The sequence below is a fragment of the Cercospora beticola genome, chromosome 2, assembly GCF_033473495.1.
Source record: "Cercospora beticola chromosome 2, complete sequence".
Classification (NCBI taxonomy): domain Eukaryota; kingdom Fungi; phylum Ascomycota; class Dothideomycetes; order Mycosphaerellales; family Mycosphaerellaceae; genus Cercospora; species Cercospora beticola.
Genome location: NC_088936.1, coordinates 2,272,450 through 2,294,503, shown reverse-complemented (window position 1 = coordinate 2,294,503; position 22,054 = coordinate 2,272,450). Strand labels below are relative to the sequence as shown.

General features: G+C 52.5%; 10 protein-coding genes across 10 annotated transcripts; 5 read left to right on the top strand and 5 right to left on the bottom strand.

Annotated features, from left to right (window-relative positions):
- Positions 1–67: 67 nt before the first annotated feature.
- On the bottom strand, positions 68–1,665 carry RHO25_002897 (uncharacterized protein; the record flags this gene model as incomplete). The annotated part of the gene is made up of 2 exons (XM_023598438.2): positions 68–1,097; positions 1,151–1,665. The coding sequence occupies 2 exons, from the start codon at positions 1,663–1,665 to the stop codon at positions 68–70; spliced, it is 1,545 nt and encodes a 514-aa protein (XP_023455810.1).
- Positions 1,666–2,739: 1,074 nt separating this feature from the next.
- On the top strand, positions 2,740–3,980 carry RHO25_002896 (uncharacterized protein; the record flags this gene model as incomplete). The annotated part of the gene is made up of 4 exons (XM_023598437.2): positions 2,740–2,959; positions 3,005–3,550; positions 3,605–3,800; positions 3,851–3,980. The coding sequence occupies 4 exons, from the start codon at positions 2,740–2,742 to the stop codon at positions 3,978–3,980; spliced, it is 1,092 nt and encodes a 363-aa protein (XP_023455811.1).
- Positions 3,981–4,450: 470 nt separating this feature from the next.
- On the top strand, positions 4,451–5,143 carry RHO25_002895 (uncharacterized protein; the record flags this gene model as incomplete). Its single annotated transcript, XM_023598436.1, has 1 exon — positions 4,451–5,143. The coding sequence occupies one exon, from the start codon at positions 4,451–4,453 to the stop codon at positions 5,141–5,143; it is 693 nt and encodes a 230-aa protein (XP_023455808.1).
- A 109-nt stretch (positions 5,144–5,252) lies between these two features.
- RHO25_002894 (uncharacterized protein) lies at positions 5,253–6,827 on the bottom strand (the record flags this gene model as incomplete). Its single annotated transcript, XM_023598435.1, has 3 exons — positions 5,253–6,437; positions 6,485–6,565; positions 6,627–6,827. The coding sequence occupies 3 exons, from the start codon at positions 6,825–6,827 to the stop codon at positions 5,253–5,255; spliced, it is 1,467 nt and encodes a 488-aa protein (XP_023455809.1).
- A 3,020-nt stretch (positions 6,828–9,847) lies between these two features.
- On the top strand, positions 9,848–11,683 carry RHO25_002893 (uncharacterized protein; the record flags this gene model as incomplete). Its single annotated transcript, XM_023598434.2, has 1 exon — positions 9,848–11,683. The coding sequence occupies one exon, from the start codon at positions 9,848–9,850 to the stop codon at positions 11,681–11,683; it is 1,836 nt and encodes a 611-aa protein (XP_023455814.1).
- A 265-nt stretch (positions 11,684–11,948) lies between these two features.
- RHO25_002892 (uncharacterized protein) lies at positions 11,949–12,413 on the bottom strand (the record flags this gene model as incomplete). The annotated part of the gene is made up of 1 exon (XM_065602320.1): positions 11,949–12,413. The coding sequence occupies one exon, from the start codon at positions 12,411–12,413 to the stop codon at positions 11,949–11,951; it is 465 nt and encodes a 154-aa protein (XP_065458392.1).
- Positions 12,414–13,527: 1,114 nt separating this feature from the next.
- RHO25_002891 (uncharacterized protein) lies at positions 13,528–14,703 on the bottom strand (the record flags this gene model as incomplete). Its single annotated transcript, XM_023598433.2, has 1 exon — positions 13,528–14,703. One exon carries the CDS (start codon positions 14,701–14,703, stop codon positions 13,528–13,530), a length of 1,176 nt encoding a protein of 391 aa, XP_023455815.1.
- Positions 14,704–15,356: 653 nt separating this feature from the next.
- RHO25_002890 (uncharacterized protein) lies at positions 15,357–15,878 on the top strand (the record flags this gene model as incomplete). The annotated part of the gene is made up of 1 exon (XM_023598432.1): positions 15,357–15,878. The coding sequence occupies one exon, from the start codon at positions 15,357–15,359 to the stop codon at positions 15,876–15,878; it is 522 nt and encodes a 173-aa protein (XP_023455812.1).
- Positions 15,879–16,741: 863 nt separating this feature from the next.
- On the bottom strand, positions 16,742–18,760 carry RHO25_002889 (uncharacterized protein; the record flags this gene model as incomplete). The annotated part of the gene is made up of 2 exons (XM_023598431.2): positions 16,742–18,658; positions 18,713–18,760. 2 exons carry the CDS (start codon positions 18,758–18,760, stop codon positions 16,742–16,744), a joined length of 1,965 nt encoding a protein of 654 aa, XP_023455813.1.
- A 1,335-nt stretch (positions 18,761–20,095) lies between these two features.
- Positions 20,096–22,003, top strand: RHO25_002888 (uncharacterized protein; the record flags this gene model as incomplete). The annotated part of the gene is made up of 1 exon (XM_065602319.1): positions 20,096–22,003. The coding sequence occupies one exon, from the start codon at positions 20,096–20,098 to the stop codon at positions 22,001–22,003; it is 1,908 nt and encodes a 635-aa protein (XP_065458391.1).
- Positions 22,004–22,054: the final 51 nt, after the last annotated feature.

The window sequence follows — 22,054 nt, the reverse complement described above, 5'->3', positions numbered from 1 at the left end:
AAAAGGTCTACAGAAATTGCTTAGCGACCCAGGCGCAGCTGCATGGCCAACAAATTGATCTTCGAGATCAGTAGAACCATCTGAACTCTTCGCAATCCGGCCCATCCTTGAGCCTTTCAGTAGGGACATCTATCGCTCGGATCTTGACTCCGCCTTGCCTGCTATCCCGTCTCCTGTTATCAAAGATCATCCACACGCCCAGCAAGAGCGTCAAAGCAGCTCCAAACCCTCCGAACGCTGCTGTCGTTGCCAACGCCGGGATGTAATTAGGCGCATCCTGGGTTCTGAAAATGTTACTCGACACCACGCCCATCAAGTTCGCGACAGGAACGCCAATAGATGTCAACATCATTCGACGATTCTCATCGGCGATGTTATTGTTATACCAGACGTCCAAGATGACAGACGGAGCTGATGTTCCCCATGTCATCATAAAGGTTGCGAAGTAGGCGAGCTGGATGTTGGCATGTACGTCGGAGATAGATCCGTAGATTACCATGCCAGTGAAGGTGAACAGAAAACCCAACGCAACGAAAGGAAATCGCAGTCGGGTGTAGTCGGAACTGTAGGCCAAGATGAGGAGCATCACAGCTCCGGTGATATTTGGCGCGACAGTATACAGGTTCGTCTTGATCGTGCTGTAGCCGAGACGTGCCACAATCTGGGGCAGGAACAAGCTGACACTCTGAAGTGGGATTCCCAGGCAAATTTGGATGGCGAGAATAACCCAACTTGTCCAGTGTTTAAAGATTTTGATTGCTTCGCGGAAGTTGAACTTGGTTTCAACCTCTGACGAAGAGTCGATTTGAATTCTGTAGAAAGCGAGCTTCTTCTCCTCGGGTGTGAGGAATCTGGCAGAAGCAGCGTTGTAGGGGAGAAAGATGAAGGCGATAAAACTCCCGATAATCGTCAGGCCACCTTCGATCGCGAACAGGTATTTCCAGCTCGGAAGCACGCCGCCTTCGATCTGGAACACACCATATGCTAGAAGACCGCCAAAGGCACCGGCGATATTCGAAGCAGCATAGAAAAGGGCGAGTCGACGGGCCAATTCGCCACGGCGATAGAATGTGGTCTGGTAGTAGATGACGAGTGGGCTGGAATGACAATGTTAGCAGTGAGCATCGGTTGTATGCAACGCCATCCTTACAAGAACGCAGACTCCGCCATGCCTAGGAACCAGCGCAACGCCATCAATCCTCCCCAGTTGATGACAGCTATGACTAGCAATGTCATGCTTCCAAAGGTAAACATCATGCAGGGCAGCACTCTGCTTGGACCATATATCTTTCCCAGGATTCCCAGAAATGGTGCTGTGAGCACGTATGGTACAAAGAAGATGCTGAGAAGAATGTTGTACTTGTTTGTGCCCGCAAACCCAAGATCCGCCTCAAGTCCGGCAGTCTTAGCATTTCCCAAGTTCGACTTGTCCAGCGAGTTGAAGAGGTACATCATGGCCAAGAGTGGCAGTATGTGGAGGTCGAATTTCCAGAGTAGCTTTCTCTCCGCGGCAGCGGATATTGTGAAGGACTCGCCATCTTCCTTGACAATGACAGTGTCGCCATTGTGATCCTTGGAGATAGAATTGGTTCGCTGGAGATCGCTCGAATCGCGTTTCTGAGCTTCAAGGGAAGGAAGCTTGAGGTCGCCGTCCGGGGAAGACATTGCTGTGTAAGTGAGTTTTGACGAGGCACGAACGTCTCAAGGGACAGAACGGTACATCGTTCAGAAAATATAAAAGCGATGTCGTCGTGCCCGGCCTACCTTATCGCCGACGGCAGACATTACCACGGCTGGACAATATAGGGCATGCCGGCCGATCATGTTGGCCGCAGCTTTGCCGTAGAGAGTTGAGTTGATACTGCACAGGGCACAGGTGAGAGAAGTCATGTCACTGAGTAACATCGCAGCGCAACATGGCCCGGTGGGAGCTTATCTGTCCTCCGCGTTGATAAACATGGGTGCGGTGGGCGAATGAGGAGTCATCTCCCGATCGGTTCCTGGGCTTGGCCACTCTGCGGTACGAGCACTTCCGGAGTGCAGATTGATACATCGTGGTTTGGTGCAGTCAACGGAATGACTTGGAAGAACTCCTCCTTGGGTCCAGAGTGGAGGTGTAGCACCGACTTCATCCTGTTTAACCCGACCTGCGTTTCTCTCCTTTTTCACAGGCTTCCTGTGCTACTTCTTCGTCCTCAGCAAGCGGCTCTGCGAACTGCTTCATCGCGGAGTCCCTGGTGACTGGCCCCTCGATGTAGGATGAACAGTATGGTGCAGCTTTAACGAAGCGGTGGCAATAGTCGAGAGATGACTTGCTTGTAGAGGAAATGGCCAGCCGTTGGAAAGAGAAGTCAGCACATCCAACGCCAAGACCCATCCGAATCGTCGGACCGACCGCCCGTCCAGACCTCTTTCCATTCCATCTTCGCATGAGCATACAGTGATGCTTTGTCGAGTAATCGCCCACACGACACGCAATCTCAGATGCCCACAAGGGAGAAGGCGAGCGATCTCAGAGCAGCATGGCGGGCACAGTACTCCAATGACAGTCGCCATTACTCCACCCTCGATTTTCATGTTGGCCCCCTGTTCCAGCAGCGCAAGAGACGTCCTTGATACCAAAGCAAGACAAGAAACTTTCTCCAGCATCATGTCATTCACATCAAGTGAGCAGTCCAATGTGAAGACGGATATATGTGCCGTGTATCGCACGCTAGCACAGGCGAACAGCGTCGAAATATGGCACCCGGAATCCTCTCGGAAGATGTCCCAATTCACGGGACTCCGCCTAGCAAGAATTCCTATCCAGCTCCTCTGAAGCCATCCGGCGCTCTTGATCACTTCAAATCTGAGGAGACTACACCAGTCATCGGCCGAGAATACTTCGATGTCAACATTGTCGACGATCTTCTCAAGGCTGAGAATGCTGATGAACGCCTGCGTGACCTTGCTATTGCGAGTGAGTCTATATGAACCGCACGTGATCTATGCTAATATCGATCAGTCTCTCAGCGAGGTGTGGTCTTCTTCCGTAAGCAAGATAACTTGACGAATGACTTGCAGAAGCAATTTGTTCATCGTCTTGGCCAACTTGCTGGCAAGCCAAAGGACTCCACGTTGCATATTCACCCAGTTTTGAACGGCACTTCGGAGTTTGGAGCCACTAAAGATAATGAAATTTCCACGATAAGCTCGATCGCTCGCAAGGAGCTTTACAAGCACGACGCACAGAAGCAGAAGGGCCGCCGTTATGATGCTGCGCTGTGGCACAGTGACATTCAATTCGAGCCAGTGCCCGCCGATTACACTTCACTTCGGCTGACGAAGCTTCCGAAGACTGGTGGTGATACCCTCTGGGCTTCTGGTTATGAATTATACGATCGTTTCTCACCACTATACCAGAAGTTTTTCGAGAATCTTACCGCGACATTTGTTGGCGACGGCTTCATCAAGGCCGCTGCAGCGAATCCTGAGAAGGTCTTCATCTACGAAGAGCCCCGAGGTAGCCCACAGAACGTGGGAAAGACGCTGAGTGCCGTTCACCCAGTTGGTTCGTATTCATACAGCATTAAAGGTCGGCAGTGAGAGACTGACGTTCATTTAGTGAGAACAAATCCCGTCACTGGCTGGAAGAGCATTTATGCACTTGGCCCATTCCCGAAATTCATCAACGAGTTGACTGCGGATGAATCTGATGAGCTTCTTGCCAAATTCAGGCAGTTGATCCTCGATCAGCACGATTTGACTGTGCGCTTCAAGTGGAGGAATGAAAACGATATTGCTATCTGGGATAACAGAAGGTTAGTAACATGATTGAATTCCAGTTACGCATGCTAATCATGGTCTGCAGTGCTTTCCACACTGCCACTTTCGATTACGATGGCCTTGGAGATCGCATTGGCAATCGCGCTGTCGGCATTGGCGAGGCACCGTACTTCGACCCTAATAGCAAGTCGCGCTCTGAAGACTTGGGACTGTAGCCCCTCGATGCCGTGCAACAAGGTTGGTTCCGGCGTATAGCACATCTGCTCTACCGTTCGTCGGCGCCAAGAATGTGGCTTCGTTTTCTTCTGCACCAATTGCTGTATCAACGCATTCGATTCGAACTATGAGGATTTCACTGCCATATCTGTTCACAAGAAGCACGTTGCAGTCGCTACATGTGTGTGTTCTTCATCAGGTGTCACACGGATCAAGCTAAATTCGGACATCCGGAGAGCTATTGCTTTTGTCACCTCGATGGCCTCAGCTTACTACCATCAAGGTAGCTAGCTAGTGCTACAACAAGAAAAAAAGTACAAGAGCTTTCCATTTAGACATGACGTCTCTGCCGAGCAAATGATTGACATTTTGATTCCTCGTCCAGAATTCCTTAGCTGACTCTACAAAAGACACAACCCTTCTCTACTGCCGCAGAAGCCCCAATAAACACCAGGAATAAGAACTCAACATGCCCTCGAAATACAAACTCATCATCCTCCGCCACGGCCGCTCCGAATGGAACGAAAAGAACCTCTTTACCGGCTGGGTCGACATCCCCCTCAACGACCAAGGCACAACCGAAGCAATCCAAGCCGGTAAACTTCTCAAACAACACAACTGGCTCCCAGATATAGTCTACACCTCTCTTCTCCGCCGCGCAATCGTTACCGCAGACCTTGCGCTCGACGAAGCAGACCGTCTCTGGATACCGGTCGTCCGATCTTGGACGCTAAACGAACGCCATTACGGCGGCTTGCAAGGTTTGAATAAGAAACAAAGTGCCGAAGAACATGGTGATGAGCAAGTACATCTCTGGCGACGGAGTTTTGATATTCAACCTCCGGAAACGAGTGAGGAGTATCGTGCTTCGGAGGACGAAGGGGGGAGGTATGCGAGTCAGGGGATTGAAGTGCCCAAAACGGAATGTTTGAAGGATGTTTTGAAGAGGACTTTGCCGTTTTGGGAAAGTGATATTGTGCCGGAGTTGAAGAAGGAAAGTGTGGTGTTGATTGCCGCCCATGGGAATAGTCTGAGGGCGTTGATGAAGGAGCTGGAGGGGATTAGTGACGAGGATATTCCGGGCGTGGAAATCCCAACGGGAGTGCCGATCGTCTATGAGTTAGATGAGAACTTTAAGGGTAAAGGGAAAGAGTTGAAGTAGGCAGAAGGCTGTCGTGAGTAAAAGTCGAAATGCTCGCTGTTGAGTGGATCTAGTCCTGTAGTACCGCTTATGACGCCCTGTGGCTCAAAATAACGTAACGCAAGAGAATCTATGCTTTCGCCTCATGCAGTCGCAGAGTGACCAGGTTTGCTGGGCAGTTTGTCAACGACAAGTTCGAAGTCACGACGCCCTCGAGTGCTCCAGGTGGGGCTTCAATCTTGTCGAACTTCTGTAGCAGTCGCACAATGACATATGCCGCTTCTGTGAGAGCGAACTGCTGACCGATACATATTCTTGGCCCTCCGTTGAAAGGCAGATACTCCCAGCCAGGTCTCCTGTTGGCAAAGCGTTCCGGGTGGAACTCTTCGGCATCTTCACCCCAGAGATCCTTTCTTCGGTGCATGACGTGGATGCTGTAGTCGATACCTGTCTCCTTGGGGATGAAGACTGGCAAGTCACCATTTGGTCCACCTCCCCGAGGTAGGGTGGTGGCTTTGTTGGAACGACGTCCGTTACCCGGTACGACTGGCCACAGTCGGTTGACCTCGTTCAAGGTGTACTGCAAGTACTGGCATCCCTTCAGCGTGCTGAATGTAATCTCCTTGGGGTCGTCATATGTGCCGAAGGTCTCAATAATAGTTGCTCGCAGCTTTTCGAATACTTCTGGGTGTCTCAGAAGCTGATGGAAGGTCCATGACAGGAGAGAGGCCGTCGTGTCTCGCCCAGCGAGCAGAATGTTAAGAAGCTGAGCGCGGAGCTCAACAGGGTCACGCGTCTGCTTGACGAGCTGCTCCAAGAAGATGTACTTCTCCTTATCCTCTGTCTTTTCGGGCGTAGTTGTTCCTTGTGCCAGCGCAAGATCGACGTAGCGTGTGATGAATTGGTTACAAATCTCCCCGTTGACCTTGTATTCTTTCGGATTGTGCAACCAATGCATGTCACCGTATCTGAATTTCTTGGCCATTGTCATCTGTGCTTGATCGAAGTTGACACTGAATGATCGTTCGGCATGTTCTTGCGCACCAGACTTGCCAGTATCCACACCTGAGGCCTCAGCAATCTGTGAGTCAACGGACTCTCCAAACAGGAATTCGGTGGCGGCGTCGATAGTCAGGCGGAAGAAGCGTGTCTGAATGTCCAGGAAATCAGTCCAACCATCGTTCTTGACAGGCATAACCTTGAACAAGTCTTGAACATGTCGCTCTTCCATATCGAGATCCGAGACCTGCTCGCGCACGAAGTTTGGTCGAAGCATCGCTCTAGAGTGCTCCCATTTCTTTCCGTCTTGAACAAACTGCTCAATAGTCAGCTGCTGCGGTCTGTGGCAAGATACTGACATACAATGCCGTCTCCAAGGACCTCTCCCATAATGGCATGTCTGGTCGGGCCAAGATCATAATCTGCAAACTGTGTAGCCAACATCTGAAGAATCCCAATCATGTCAGTGATGGTTCGTATCAACGCCCAGCGTCAATTTGCTCACAGCCTTGATGTTCTCTGGATCACTGGTGAAGAAGATCGTTTGGCCAAGCACAGTGTATTTGAAGGTCGTGACAAGACGACCCAGCTGTGAGCTGATAACTCTCTGTCGCTCGGCCAAAAAGTCCGGGAACTGTTTTCTCGCATCGGCGGCTTGCAACTCTTTCACATGTTTGAGGCCCATGAACCCGCAATCGGGATACATAGGTGCTTCTGCACATCCAAGTTGTCGAGCCTTGACTACGATGTGTCAGTCGAGAACTCAGACATGGCTGATGGTTGACGTGCCAGCATTTTGGATCCGAGTGAGAACGATGACGAGCACCTTGTACGCAGCTAAAGCTGCCAGACCGACCAGGCCATAGAAAATAGAGGTGTGCATTCTGCGGTCTCTCGGCACGCGAGTGAATTGACGCAGCTGTTTGAATCTTTCGAGACGCAGTAAGCACTGTTTGTCAGAGAGCAGCGAGACTATATCGCTTTATATTAGGCAACCCTAAAGCGTGACGATTCCTGCAGGAGGAAATGTGGCTAATCCTGGCAACTTGAGGTGAAAATGAGCCAATGTTCTGTCGAAAGATGCCGCGCAACACGCGGGCTAACAGGCATGCCGCGTTGACGAGTGAAGTGGAGAGGAAAGGTCACCATCAAGCACGATCAAGTCGAACCGAAAGGTTGCTCGCAGTCGTGTTGGCCGAGATGTGGCATCCAACCCCGCTGCTATGGAGCCGAGCGCCACTAAAATCCAGGCAGCGGATCTTGGCCGGCGAGGAGGATTTACAGCTGGGAGGCCTAATATACGACGTTCCAGCTGATGATATCGTCGTTGCGTGGAACATTTTTAGAATCGTGTATCATGTTCTCAGAGCTTGCATCACCATGTGCATACCGTGCGACGTCGTTCAGTTCGCATGGCTTTTACGGCCGTGTATCTGCACAAAGAGGAGATCGCGTCTTGTGGCGCGTCTTATGTTCGGGCTTGATGACAGATCAAGCCGCAGACGTTCGTTCCTGGCGGATGACTAGCTGCATCTCGACCGGCTGACTACTACTAGAGGTCGGTTGGAGTCAGCATAAACGAGATTCGAGCGAATGTGAATCCCTGGCCCAGCCCAACATCAGGACGGAGGCGGCCAATCCGAAGTGAGCCCTACCACCTGCGAACACAAGCTGCATGTCACCACCCTACGGCCTTGAGCGCTTGATTTCCTGATACCCGCTCCCAGATGAATGCTGATTAATCGACTGGTGACACCGAGGCACATAAGCGCAGGCGCACTATGAAATTGCGGGCTATGATGAGTATGGGAACTCGCGTCAGGAAACCACAGTTGCGCATCCACGGCGGAGTTCAGTCGATGTGATGTTGTACAGTAGTCAGCGGAGGCTAGTTCAACCTCAGGCAGGTGCCAGGGAACATGGGTTGCGACCATGGCAGGGATTGCCAACTCCTCGTAACACATTCTCCACCGCACGGGATTCAGAGTTACTCGGGTCACTAATCATCACTTTTCGATCAAGCGCCGGACGCATGAGACTGGTACGCCGGCGAACAGAGCGGTGAAAAAGACAGATACCGCTCAGATTCGACCGAAGGCGGCTTGAAAAGTTATGGGCGGCTAAGGTGGTCTCATAGTAGCCGTGCAGCGCAAAACAGTTGTCCCATCTCTTGCGCAATCATGCTCGGCCATGTTGCTGTTCCGGAGGGCATTGATCCGGGCATACCTCGAATCGATGTCCATCGTTGCACCGTGGTTGGGTACTTTTCGCAATCGTACGCGCGGCGTCCACATTTCGTTCAGCAGCGACTTTGAGCGGCGCGTGTGTCGTACTCCCGCACATCAGGCTGCGTCTTCGGAAGTCCATCTAAGATGACCGCAAATATGGGCCAGAAGACATAGTGCCAGTGTCGGCTTGCGGATAGCGGAGTCGACAGGCATTCCTCGAGCGTCGTTGATCTTTCGATGCTGGAGTGGACCGTGCAGCAAATACATGGTGGCCATATCGAGCGTGCCAAGTCACGTCGAATCGGTCTTTATTGGTCGAGCTTCCTGTGTGTCGTCGGACACGGTACAATCTTCGCTCTCTTGTTTATTCGTGGCAGTGCTGTATCGTTCATTTGTAGCGTGAATCAGATGCACGATTGAAGCAGCTCAACATCAGGTCAGCCCTTTTGCTGTGACACGTTTAATGTTCGGAAAAGGGGTTTCGCACTGCTCTGGTGAGCATTGGGTTTCGTCGTCGACTCGAGATCATGCAGATGGTGTCCTTGTGGGCGAGACTTGCGGCAAAGCTCGATTTCCTTGTCGACTGCTAAGCTTGAGCCAAGTCGTCCTGGCGCGATGGTCGTCCAAAGTTCGGACTACCTGGTAGAGTAGAAGAGCAAGGCCATACAGTAAGATGTAGTTGCTGTCGTCGTCGCTTGAACCAGGAATAATGGGTGTGATCCAGGTGCACGCCGAACGACATCGACAGCGAGGCTACAGAGCTTTTTTTCCGCTGTGAAGGAGGCCACGACGCCTTCCACGTTCTGAGTGCTGAAGGCTGCGCTAGTTTGACGTTACGAGGCTCGAGCCAATCCTGTGGGGCGGTAGTTAGTGAGCGGCTGCTTGCAGCGCCATCTTTGTGCTCGTGGTCTGAGAATAGAAATGATCCTTCGTTGCAGCATGTGCAATGCGTGTAAAGGTCTACGAAGGAACATATGAGCTGCGGGCTCTACAAAAAGACGGCAGTATCAATTGGATGTGAACACGTCCATGTATATTTTATTCGTAAAGTCGTTATAGTAAGGATGCTGGCATTGCCGTTCACCGCATCCAGGTTCCGCTAAGCCACAGACCGTGATGCGTGTAAGTTCGCCCGAATCTAGCAAGGTGACCTGCAAGATGTAGCTCCGCATGTGCACATTTGAAGGCGGCTCACTCGGACGTGGTGTCGCGGCGGGCATGTCGAAGAGAGCGAGCAGATGGCAGTGCCCAGGACGGCATCGCACTCCCGCGGGCGGAGCGGAGCTGAGTGCGGGCCGATCTCGTTCGCTTGCATCTCCGCCATGACGCCCACGATCTATTCAAGATTGAGTTTCGGCCTCTTGTTCATTGGCTATCGTGCGCTCGGCCAGTGAGCTCTCCTCCCATTATCATCATCAACATCTTCACGGGCACAGCGACCTCTTGATTGAATCGTCGCAGCAAAGGTCAAGCCCGTACAACCGCACGACATACGATCATGGCTTCAAGACAGAACCTCGTCCGGACGGCCACCAAAACAGCCAAACCATCTCCAGGAACCCGAAATGCCTCCAGTCGAGCTGCTTTCCTCGCACAGCGGGCAGAACGAGTCGCGACCATCTCTTACCACGCACGCGCAGCACGTAAACAAGGCCAGCTCCGACGCTCCGTCTTTGCCATCATTGCGGCGGGAGGTCTTGCCACGGCTTCGCAATACTACGTGAACAATGGCCACTTCGTTCGCCAAGCACATGCGGAAGCTCCACAGGAAGAGGAGGAGAATCCTCTCATCTTCGAGAAGAGTCGAAAGAAGAAGAACGCCAGCGTAGAAGAAAACCGAGATATGATCAGCAGCCAGCACCATCAGGTCAAGCAAAGTTGGGAGAAGCCTGGAGTGTATGCGTGGGGCAGCAACAGTGGCAAGGTCGTGGCTCCTGACAGTGATGACAAGTACATCAAGACACCTCGACGGATAACCTACTTCGATGGGATGCTGCTCAGAGACATCAAGCTCGATCGCAACTTTGGCGCCGCCATCGACGAAAAGGGCGATCTGATGCAGTGGGGAAACGGATTCATGGCAGACCTCAAAGCTCCGGTGCGAACGTTGACAGGCAAAGACTTGGTCAGCTTGAGCATCACGAAGGATCGCATCATTGGACTGTCTAAAAGCGGCAATGTCTACAGCATACCCTCATCCGCTGAAGAGCAGGAAACTGGCTCAAAGCCATCAGAGTCAAGCTGGATACCTTTCTGGAGCGGCCGAAGCAACATCTCCTACCGTGATCTGACGCCAAAAACTCTGGGACGAGGTGAAAAGGTCAATTCCGTCGCTGCTGGCCTCGAACATGCGCTTTTCCTGACGTCCAAGGGCCGGGTCTTCTCCGCAGCTGCTGCATCAGACTCATTTCCGTCTCGCGGTCAACTAGGTGTACCCGGTTTGACTTGGGGTACACGCCCGGAAGGCGCTTTCGATCAACCGCACGAAGTCACCACCCTTCGTGGCTTCGACATTATCAAAGTTGCTAGTGGTGATCATCATTCCCTGGCCCTCGACAAGGATGGGCGTGTGTTCGCATGGGGCGATAACATGGCCGGACAGCTCGGTTTCGACAATACCGCTGAAGCTATGACGGTTGATGCGCCAAGTTTACTGCCAACACAGAAGCTATATTCTGGCACAAGCCAGACGCCCAAGATCACCGACATCGCTGCTGGAGGTGAGAACAGCTACATGACTGTGGAAGCCACCCGGGTTGCATCGCAAAAAGACGATCCGGACGATCCGAGGACAAGGCTGCAAGTCGGTCGCGTGACGGCAGACACGTTTGCGTTTGGCTCTGGCATCCGCGGCAATTTGGCGAACAATAGGTGGACACACGTGCAAAGTACGCCTGCAAAGATCCCGACCCTCTCTGGTCTGTTCGAATACGACGAGAAGACCAACACTACTGTACCCATCCGCTTGCAAAGCCTATCTGTGGGCTCCACTCATGCGGCCGCTGTCATGAAAAATATCACATACACCGATGCCTCATCCAAAACTAGCAACGACGACACGAACTGGGGCGCAGACATCGTGTTCTGGGGCGGAAATGAGCACTATCAACTCGGCACCGGAAAGCGCAACAATGTGAGCGCTCCGACATACCTTCAACCCCTGGACGCGGAAGCTGAGCTGAAGCGCGCAAAGAAGAGTTCAGGGGCGAAAGAAGAGCATCGATTCCACATCACGCCACGTGCATATGCTAAGCTCGGTGATGGACGTTGGAAATGGGTTGAGCAGAGGGTTGAGTGTGGGCGTGGATGCACTGCGGTGTACAGCGGCACATGAGATTGCACAGAGGAACAAAACTCCAAATATTGAAACATTAGCGGGCGTTTATATAAAATGTAGATACCAGATAGTCATGACTGTAGCATCACAACAAACTCCTTTCAACTCTAGACGAACGCCAGCATGAATGCTCAAACAGAGACTAAGACAAGTCACAGGTCGAGACCCAGCTGTCGTTCTGCCATTTTTCCAAACTCCTCGCCAAAGTCGAATCGAACACGATCCAAGCTCGCAAATCATCCTCCTCTTTCCATTTCTTTTCTCATGGCCGCCCACCTCGACAAACCGCCTCAGTCCCAACAACATACGCACACAACTGTTGCTCGTAAGTGTGCACTCTCACGACACACCGATCCTTCTCCACCATCGCCTCCAACTCCTTATGCACCTTCAACCTCTCCTTCTCCGCTTCCTTCCAATCATCAGCCTTAAAGCCAATCTGTTCCCTACCCCCATAACACAAAACCCCAGGCGAAAGTTTCACTTTATCACCCTTGAAAGGAATCGGGAGTCCAAATTCCATCGTCGTTTGCGAGATGCTACCTCGATGCGTCGGTTTGAATTTCGTTTGTAATCTGAGACTCGGCGGAGTAGGACCAGCTTTGATGTAGACGTATAAGTTCCTGATGAGAGATCTGTGTTCCGGAGTGAGGGCTTGCAGGAAGGCTTTGACGTCCTCGTATGAGCCGATGAAGGCTCGGGTTGGGTAGTCAACGATGGTAGCCATGCTTACGCTGGAATCTACGATTTGCCTCTGGGAATCGCTTGCTTCACGCGATTGCTCTCCAGCCACTCTGCTGCGCTTACTGATGAACAGATTCGCAGGGATAGAGAACTTCAAATTTGATGCTCTCTGAAAATCTGTCGCTCCGCTTGCCTCGCTGAAAACTTCACGGCTTTGCTTAGTGGCGTCGAGATGCGTGGAGAGTTGATCTGTCGCGTCTTCTCTGCAGGACCGTCTTGCACTCGTCTTGTTGAAAGCTACTTTGCTGCACTTCGTGGTGTTCAGATACGTAGAGGGCCCGATCTATCGTATTCGTGCTTCCAGATCTCACAATTTGCAGAGATTATCTGTGGTATACGTTGCGTGCGGAATTCAAGGAGAGTATGTAGTTGGCGATAGTAAAAGACTGTGTATACTGCAAAGGTGTGAGTATGTGAGATGACGAGGGAGACCTACCGAAGCATTTATTCCTCAAAGATTTTGTCTTCAAAAACAAGGTATTTTCAAGACTCGAGACCACAGACGAGTGGATCGCGGTGTTGATAATAGGCAAGTATCGAGCCACGGGTCGCGTGGGAAAAAATGCGAGAATTTCTTGGTTCATGGCGCAAAGCGGGCATCTACCAGTTGTCTGGTCTGGTAGGAGCAAAAGGCAAAGGTCTACATTTGAACTTTGATGCCAAGTACCGATGGCACAATGTCAACTGAGCGCCAACACTGTACGTGAAGAAACCAGGTTGTTACTGGGACTTTGGAGCGAATCGACCAGAGAACTGTGACTGTCAGCACCAGCAAGAATCGAAGGAGGTAGGGAGTGCGTATGAGAGAAGTCGGGAACACGGGAAGAGCCTTTCATGAAGAACTGCGCCATGTATCCAAGATACTCGTGAATAGGAGAAAGTCCGCCATGCTTGAACGCTTGCAAAAAGCACATGCCCCTCCCAATCACCCGAACTGTGTCATCACCTCCCTAAGTATCGATGCTGAAGCCCTGTGGCCGCTGTCTCTACGCAAAATCTTAATCAGTGCAACAATTCAACCCAAGCTTTCTGATCATCGTAACTATCCGTAATGCATGTCCCAAATGCGGCTGCTGTGGTGGCGGCTGTCTTTTGTACTACGCTTGTACGGCCCCACCTACTGTGTCGTGACCGTTGGTCTGCTGTTGGCGAGCGAGAAATTGCTCTCGCATGACATCGTAGAGGAACATGAACTGTGCCTCGCTCTGGACCATCATCATGCGCTGCTGCCGTAGTTGGTCAACAGTGTCGAGGATCGGATCATCTTCAGGCCCGACATTGTCCAGCTGACCAGTCAGGAGGAGACTGAGGAGGTAGTCTAGCGCAATGAAGGTGCCTGATCGTCCAACGCCAGCAGAGCAATGCACAATGCGCGGGTTATCCTGATCGGTCTGAATAAGATCTTCTGCGAAAGAAGTACCATTCGCGGTTGCGTCCGTGTCAGTGGAGGCTTTGCGGTTTAATCGTGCCGAAAGTCTGATCAACTGCACCAAAGCTCGACGTTCCTCGCCTTCGGGCACCAGAAAGTCGGGCCAGCCCGAAAATAGCAAGTGCTTCACTTCCATCTCACGAGAACCATCGTCATTCGTCGACGTCTTCACTTTCATGGTCCGGATATCGGTCCTCGTTTGCGCATCGTGCTGTATGTCCACCAGGTCCACCTCTCCTTGGAAACCGTCATCGTACTGCGCATCGGGAGGAATGACCAGCGTTTTCTGTTCCTCATTGAGTGGGTAATACTGGAAGCATTTCTCCCTTCCGGCTTCATGTGTCTGCGTGAGCATGACAACCACCGCGGGGCTTTGCAATTCCCCTACCACCATGCGATAAAAGTGATTGACACTAGTATCCTTGGGCCCTTGCGTGGAAATGTATCGCCTCTTGCCCAACCGAATGGGTGATGCATTGATGTAATCTGAAACTCCCTCAGCCACTTTTAGCTTGATCCTGTTCTGGGCGTACGGCTCGACGTTGAGATATCGATTGCGCTCTTTGACTGCGTCATCGTTCAAGCGGGCGAATTGTGGTAGCGGGTCGCTGGGATCGAGGGGGTGCTGCGTCCCTTGGAGAAGGCGATTCCGCTGCTGCCATTCGAGATCGATGAACTTGTTGTGCAGATCGATTCGAGTTTGCCTGAGGAAGGTGGGCAGAGCGGAGGCGGCCATGTGGTGGTGGGTGCGGGAGGAGACAGAAGGCGGGTGCGCGCATGCGGCAGCTGAAGAGGCAGTACTACTACTTGTCTTGTTCCAGCCGTTTCTGGCACGCGCCAGCATGGACCGCGGTGTGTAGGACGAAATGCTTGCTGGTCTTGTTCTTTATGTCGCCGGCCAATTTCTGAAACGGCAGTCAGGCAAGATGGGGTGGGATGGCGGGGAAGCAGCGAGGGAGGGGAGAGGGGAATTATAGTACAAGTACAAGTCGGGAAGGAAGGAAGGAGGTGAATGGGAGGGCGGCGTCGACACAGAGGCCTCAGGTCGTGTTGTTCTCTGTGAAGCTCGACGTTCGCGGCCTCCAATCATGAGCCTGCGTCATACAATCTGAAACCGACGCTCCAAAACTCTCGTGTTTCGCCATCTGCAGCCTCAGCTCCGAAGCTCCGACGAACCGCCCATCCATGACAAGTCTATTCTCGGACGCTTCTCTGCAGCGTGCGCGCCATCAACCTTTTGTCATCGCCGCAAACAACCCGTGCTTGCGTGCAGAAGGTGACTTGAGGCAATCGGAATGCCCAAACAGGCATACTTCACGACACGCATGATTCGTGAAGCATCGTCAACTGCGTAGCATAACAGAGCTCGCCACTGCCGAGTCTTGCCGTATATTATAGTTGGCTGCGGCAACTGACATTCTACCATATTCTCCGTCTAGGTGGGGCAATCTTGTTGGTCGTCTCGCATGTACAAACAACAACAATAGTGCATCGATCATGGCTCCGTGGCTACGAGTCCTCGAAGCCTACGCCGTACAAGCCCTGCTCCGCACTCCGGCCTTCCACCGCGGCGTCGAGAAGGTTGCAAAGCAAGTGCATCGCATCCGTCACGGCCTTCCCTACGAAGAACCAGGTGGCACAAATATATCCGATCCATCTCAACCGACGTTCCGAAAACACTTTCTTGATGAACTCAAAGGCCAGCTCGGGCAAGCAGAGCGAGAGGAGCTGGAAGGAGCGATGAGGACCAAGGGCGTGAACGAGGACAGCATCAATGCCCGAGGCGCTGTAGGAGACGCCGATGTGGAGCGAGCAGAGCAAGTCTGGCAAAAGATGCAGCGAAAAGCAGGGCAGACTGCTACCAAAGACAAGACAACGACAGAGGATGAGCGGGTCAATGCACACCACGCATGGAAAGAGGCACAGGATAGATTGAACGAGGAACCCAAGCCTGGCTTCATGAGCGCGTACATGGATGCCATCAAGGAACAGATTCGAAATGGCAAGCCTCCGAGATGAGAGGCGATGACCAGGCGACAACTTTACAACGATGAGACGAGACGAGTGACGGCAAAACTGTTTAAAGGCATTCAAGGTGGCCAAGAAACCACGAGGCCCTCTTCAAAGCCAGCCAACCGGGGCGAAATCTGCCGGAACGCAGTTGTGGCTCCAAGAGTCGCAAAGCACCTCCGAACTCCGCTCTGGCCTTCGACCTGGCCATCGAAGGATGTGAGTCGCACGTGCGGTATCGAGACGGACTCAGTGCCCGATGCAGTCCAAATGGGCCATCTACCATGGAACAACACGCGCTTCCACGTAAAGTACGCTCGTCGGCGCCGCTCTCTGACATCGTGACTTCGATGTTTCCCCCGCTCAAGAGACGAGCAAAGCAGACTCGCGCGTCAACTTTACATCTACAGTCCAGACAACGAGCTGTTTGGATCACAATCAGCCAAAACTCCGTTCCGCCTGCAATATCCTCGGAGTTGTTCAGGGCTGGAATGGGAATCCTGTTGCACGGACGTCCTCTTCTCTCGAACGAGCGGAATTGATGAAAGGATAGAGAGAGAAGCATATAGGACAAGCACAAAATATACACACGTATGTATATATGGACATCTGTTGATCTGGTGCTAAAATATGCCCTCATCAAAACAACGAGTCGCGATATTCTGCTGCAGATGATTGATCTCTTCGCAAAGCTTCTTTCATGTCGACTTCCACTCTGTTCTGTCTGCTGTCAAAGCGCCTCTTGCGCCTGCTCTGCTCCTTCCAAAAGTTTCCAACTTTCCCCAAAATTTGTGGACTCCAATCCGAACGCCCCCAGCGAACCAGCAAATGATATTCACAGAAACATAGTCTTCCTCGCTCACATCCTGGAACTAGGACGAAACAGTCACCGGCTTCCCATTCAACCTCTCCGGCTGGCTCTTGCTCTTTGCTCGCAAAAAGTCTTCGACTTGTGCTTGTGTCAATTCATCCACTCGAGGATCCTCCTTCACAACCTCTTCCTTCTTCTTCTCCTCCTCCTCCTTGTGACCAGCGAGGCCCACCGTCTCCGCAACGCGCCCTACAGCGTTCACAACAGCAGCCTGCGCTTGCCCGGCGTACTCCTGCACCTGTTCTACTATCCCAGGTTGTGACTCCTCCTCCCTCGTCAAGGGAGTCTCTTTGGGCGCTTGCCCTACAGTTCGGGGCTCCATGACGCTGTGCTCGGTTCCTTGCCCATCGATTTGTGTATGCGGTGTGCCAGAGGCGAGCTGGCCTTCGGCGTGAGTGTTGGTTTGCTGTGTTTGTTTCGTTGCAGAGGTCCCTTGTCGGGCTCCTTCGGGCGGGTGGGCAATGGCATTTTCGGGATCGGCGTAGGGGACGGTGTAGGTTCCTTGTCTGCTTTCGGGTGGAGAATGTGCGTCTGGTGATTTGCCGATGTCGTTGAGAGGTTTGGCTTCGGGCTGCTTGTCTGCTGGCAATGCGGACTCTTCAGTGGTTTGTGGGTTCACATTGTCCGCGGACATGACGTTGGGATTCGTTGTGGTCGAGGACATGGCGTCGGGGTTCGTCGCGGTCGTGTTGCTTGCGGGGTCGAGGTTTGCGCCGGCGGTGCTGTTGGCAAGTTGTTCCTTCTCCTCCTTGTTCAGCTCAGTCTTTGCGTTTTGCCCGCTGACTGTTGCGAACAAGGCGGATTGTGTTCTATTCAAGGTCTGGCGCCCAGGACTTAACGATAACTTGGCCACGCCAGCTTCAGGATGCAGCCCCGCAATGATGCGCCTCCGCGGTTTCCCAGCTTCTGTACCAATTGCAATCGCTACCAAGTCTCCGTCTTCGTCATACTCCCATTTTATGGGTCCTGTAGGCAAGGTCTTGTGTCCGTTTTCTTCTATCACTTCCTTCCAGCGCAGGCTTTCTGTTACGTTCGGTCCAAGATATGGCATGTCTCCAAAACTCCAATCCAGTTTCCCGCCGTACTTTTTAGGGATGTTTTCTACATCGATAACTTTTGACAGTTCTGAGAGCATATTCTTATCGTTGAGAATATAGATCTTGGACACCGTAATCGGATCGAACCAAGCCTTTGCCCAGTCCCATAATGTATTGAAGAAAGAGGGGGCACCAATGACGAAGATGCGATCCAAGGTTTCCGGATAATGTGCTGTCGCCAGAGAAGAGCTGTCTTGCAAATGTGATCGCAATGTCCAAAATTGCTTCAAACCGACTTTGCTCAAATCCACGATGTTTGCACTCTGGCTGACAGGCGTTTCGGTCGATTGTCGCTCTGGCACAGCGGAGCAGAGCGGAAGCACAAAGCGACACAGGTTCTCGTACAGGGCGAAGAGTCGCAACATCTTACGAGGTGCCTTTGCCTTGATATCCATCTTCTCACCCTTCTTGGCTTTCTTTTCCTTTTTCCGGTCCTCGTCGTTCTGGTAGGCATTGATGTCCTTTGTGTTCAGGTTGGCGACCTCAAAGACGTATAGCGGGATCCCGCGCTTGTCCATTCTGCCTGTCCATTGTGGATAGAGTCGCCGTGTCGCCTCGTACTCCTCGATATCTATGGTTTCGTAGAGTGTGTCCAGCTGGTTCTCTTTCCGCCAGTCCTCGGTGGCTGAGAATTGGCCAAACGCATCTTGAGGCACAAACTTCCTCGCACGGAGGTACCGGAGCATGGTCTCGTCATCGTGTGAAGCGGCTGTTTTCTCGTCTCCAGGATCATAGTAGCCTTTTTGCTGAGCTATCGCTTTAAATTTATCCAATGCGCCCCGCTGTCCCTCGCTGAGATGTCCAACATGTCCAGCAGGCCACTGCAATGCTGTCAGAGAAGGGTCAATTGTGCATGAATGGAGGTGAAGTGATACCTGATACGAGTTGACTCGTTTGAGTTCCGCACCGTCCGGCCGACTCATGCTGTCCGAGTTGAGAACGAGCAGTCGGCGATTGTTGCGAATTCGACGGCAAATGAAGCTGTATGTACAGAATGACGATGGCTCACTCGGCGAGGGAAGGTTTTAGTGCTGAGAGGCAGCGCGAGGGAACGACTTTATGACGTGTGCCGGCATTCCGGTGTCATTGCTCACAAAGGATCTTGGGCGTGCACGCGCTGTGCGCGGGTGGTGCATTGTCCGTTGTCCGTGATCCGAAGATTTATTATCACCACGGCGGGCCAATGCAGGCTCGCTCGTGTAGAAAGCTCCGGGCGATGGCGATGGCAGGCGTCTGTCAGACGGCGCCAGATCTCAGCGCGCGCGCCAGGCACCGCTCGTCCAGCATGTCCATGTTCGCAGCCAGTCGGCCGTTGCACTTCCTCCAGAGCCGCACTATGAAGCTCTCTGGCTGTCTGGCCCGCTGCCCCGTGCTCGCCAAACGCGCCCGCCATGACCGCATGGATTCCAATCCTGCACCCACAGGGCTGTCATGTGCATCTTTTTCGTACAGAAACTGCACGTCTATAACTAAGCAGGCCACCTTCGTCCGGCTCTTCCGGCCTTAGGCTCGCCCAGAACCCCGTCCTTTGACAAAAGCAGATGAGAAATCACAGGGAACACTCTGCTATACTCCGGCCGAGCAGTGCGTATGGTGATGCCCTTTCTCTTCATCCCCTACATAAGCACTTCGCTCCGCCAGTGCTATGCCAACACATCAGGCCAGCAGTTAGGTACACAGTTGTCACAGAGTTAGTGGCGTTTGGCTTCACATCCTCTAGGAAGATACAGACCAGCATATGCAGTGTTGTCGGTCAGCTGCAGGCTAATTATGGTCCCATAGAATCCGGTCGCCGAAATTTGGAACGGAACGCTACGACTACTGCACGGGAAGATTGATAGCGGCAACGAATATGATCTTGATATTCATGATATGCTGCTCCCAAATCCATCCTGACTGCTTTGGTAGGAGATAATTGACTGTGCAAGAGAGTAATAAGGCTACTGTCGTCAAAGCGTTCGCCCAGAGATGTCCAACTGCCAAGGGACTTCTACAATGCTTTCCTGAATTGTCGTCAAATTCGACTCGGTCTCAGAAACCAAACAACTACATGTAGTCAAGAACCAAAGATGATTTTGTGATCATCATTGTACAATGTGCAGAGTGCTGTGAGCGGTTGGAGGGAAAAGTGAATCGTTTTCGCGTCATCGAACCAAATGACGGCATCGCGCTCTTGAGGCCTCCAGCTTCAACACCGCGGCTTCCGACTTCGCGAGTGCCGCACGCATTGTCTGCCACCTCGACACATTCCCGCCGACATGAACGACATACTCGGCGCCGAAGACGTCCCGCCCATCTTCCACCTGCCAGACGAACTGCTCGAGCTGATCATCGAATATCTCCCGCCAACCGCCACTCTCGCATTTGGGACGACCTCGCGCCGCAGCAATAAGATTGTATACGAGCCGCTCGTCTGGCGGCGACATTGCGTCCAGACATGGAAGTACTGGCAGCCCGAACGCGAATTCGGCGACAAGCTGCACTCGCCGCCAGCTCAGACTAAATGGCGAATGCTATACAACGAACGCGCCAGGATTGACCGAGAAGCGACTGACCTCTTTAATGAGGCGCTTCTGACACAACAAAATCGTTATGCACGGATGGAGGAGATTGCAAACTATGGCTACGATGTCAAAGACCTCATGTTGAGGCTAAGGGACGAGACACCCGACGATGCCGAAGATGTGCTTGCACGGCGATTTCACGCGGATGCATTATTGGGACAGATACATCGCGCTACGGCATTGGAAAAATGGATGCGGTTGCAGCGACGACAAATGGTCCGGTTAGAAGAGGTCCTGGGCGCCTACGACTTGTTCGTGCTTAGTGGGCATAATGGCGACCTCAACGATATCGATAAAGAACTGGATCGGCTCGCTGATCAGGTGCGGCATCAAAACGGTGAGGATGAATTTGACGAGCTCAGTGTCCGACGGAAAGCTGTTCTCGTGGCCGAGTATCTGCGCTCCCAAGGTCTACTGGCCAATGCCGGGCATGAGAACTACCATGCATTACGGAACAATTTCTTGTCGATGGCTTTATTCGAGGAGAATTATACCTGTCTGCCACTCCAAGCTGTAGCAATATACTGTGCCGTTGCTCGCAGGCTGGGGATCAACGCCAAGCCTTCAAATTATCCGCAGCACGTCCATGCTGTGATCGAGGCGCCTTCTGGAATGACATTGGACGGCAAGCACATCATGGTAATAGCAGGCGCGGAGCCGGAATTGATGCATATGGATCCGTGGCGAAGCCACGAGGAAGTACCTCTGGACCAACTCCGTCTACGGCTGCTACAAATGGGAGCTCCTGACCACCAGCACACTCATCACCTTAGCGCCACAACCTCTCTCGAAATGTGCCTGCGCACTGGCCGTAATATCATGGCATCCGTGCAAGAAGCACGCGAGCGTCATCGTGCAATTGACGACATGTCTGGTCCTGACATTGAAGCAGCATGGTACAGTATGCTCTGGTCAATGATCATCCTTGGCGATAACAACAGCGCCAGCACTCTGCACCGCCGACGCCAATGCCTGCCATACCTCGTCGAGCACTTCCAAGCTCACTTTCCTGAAGATATCAGCCTGATTGAGAAGTATCTCCCGACCATGTTCGCAGGCGAACGTGAACATAGCATTCTCCTCCACCTCATCAACGAACGCCGCACAGACGACCGCAACAAGAAAGCCCCCACGTTCCGAACGGCCGAGGCCGCGAATGTCACATATTGCATCGGCACACACTTCCGCCACAAACGCTACTCGTACGAAGGTGTCGTTGTCGGCTGGGACAGGCGCTGCTCGGCCGAACAACGCTGGATCGAACAAATGCGCGTGGATGACCTTCCGCGCGGCAGAGAACAACCGTTCTATAACATCGTGTACGATCAAGACCCCACTCGTGCTCGGCTCTTACCCGCCAGCATGGCGAGACACTATTATATGGTGCTCTGTGTCGCTCGTGGTGCTGACGATGCTGCGTCTTCTAGGGCCGACGATAAGAGTGTGCGGTACGTTGCGGAAGAAAACATCGAAGTCGTGGATGAGCCGGATGAGCGGCCGAGTGAGGTACTGATGGCTTTGGCGGGGAGGTACTTCAAAAGATGGGACCAGAAGGAGAGAATATTCGTGAGTAATATCAAAGATGAGTACCCGGATGACTAGGTTAGCCACGAACAAGAACTGTGGGGTTTGGACAACTTCCCTGGCACGAGT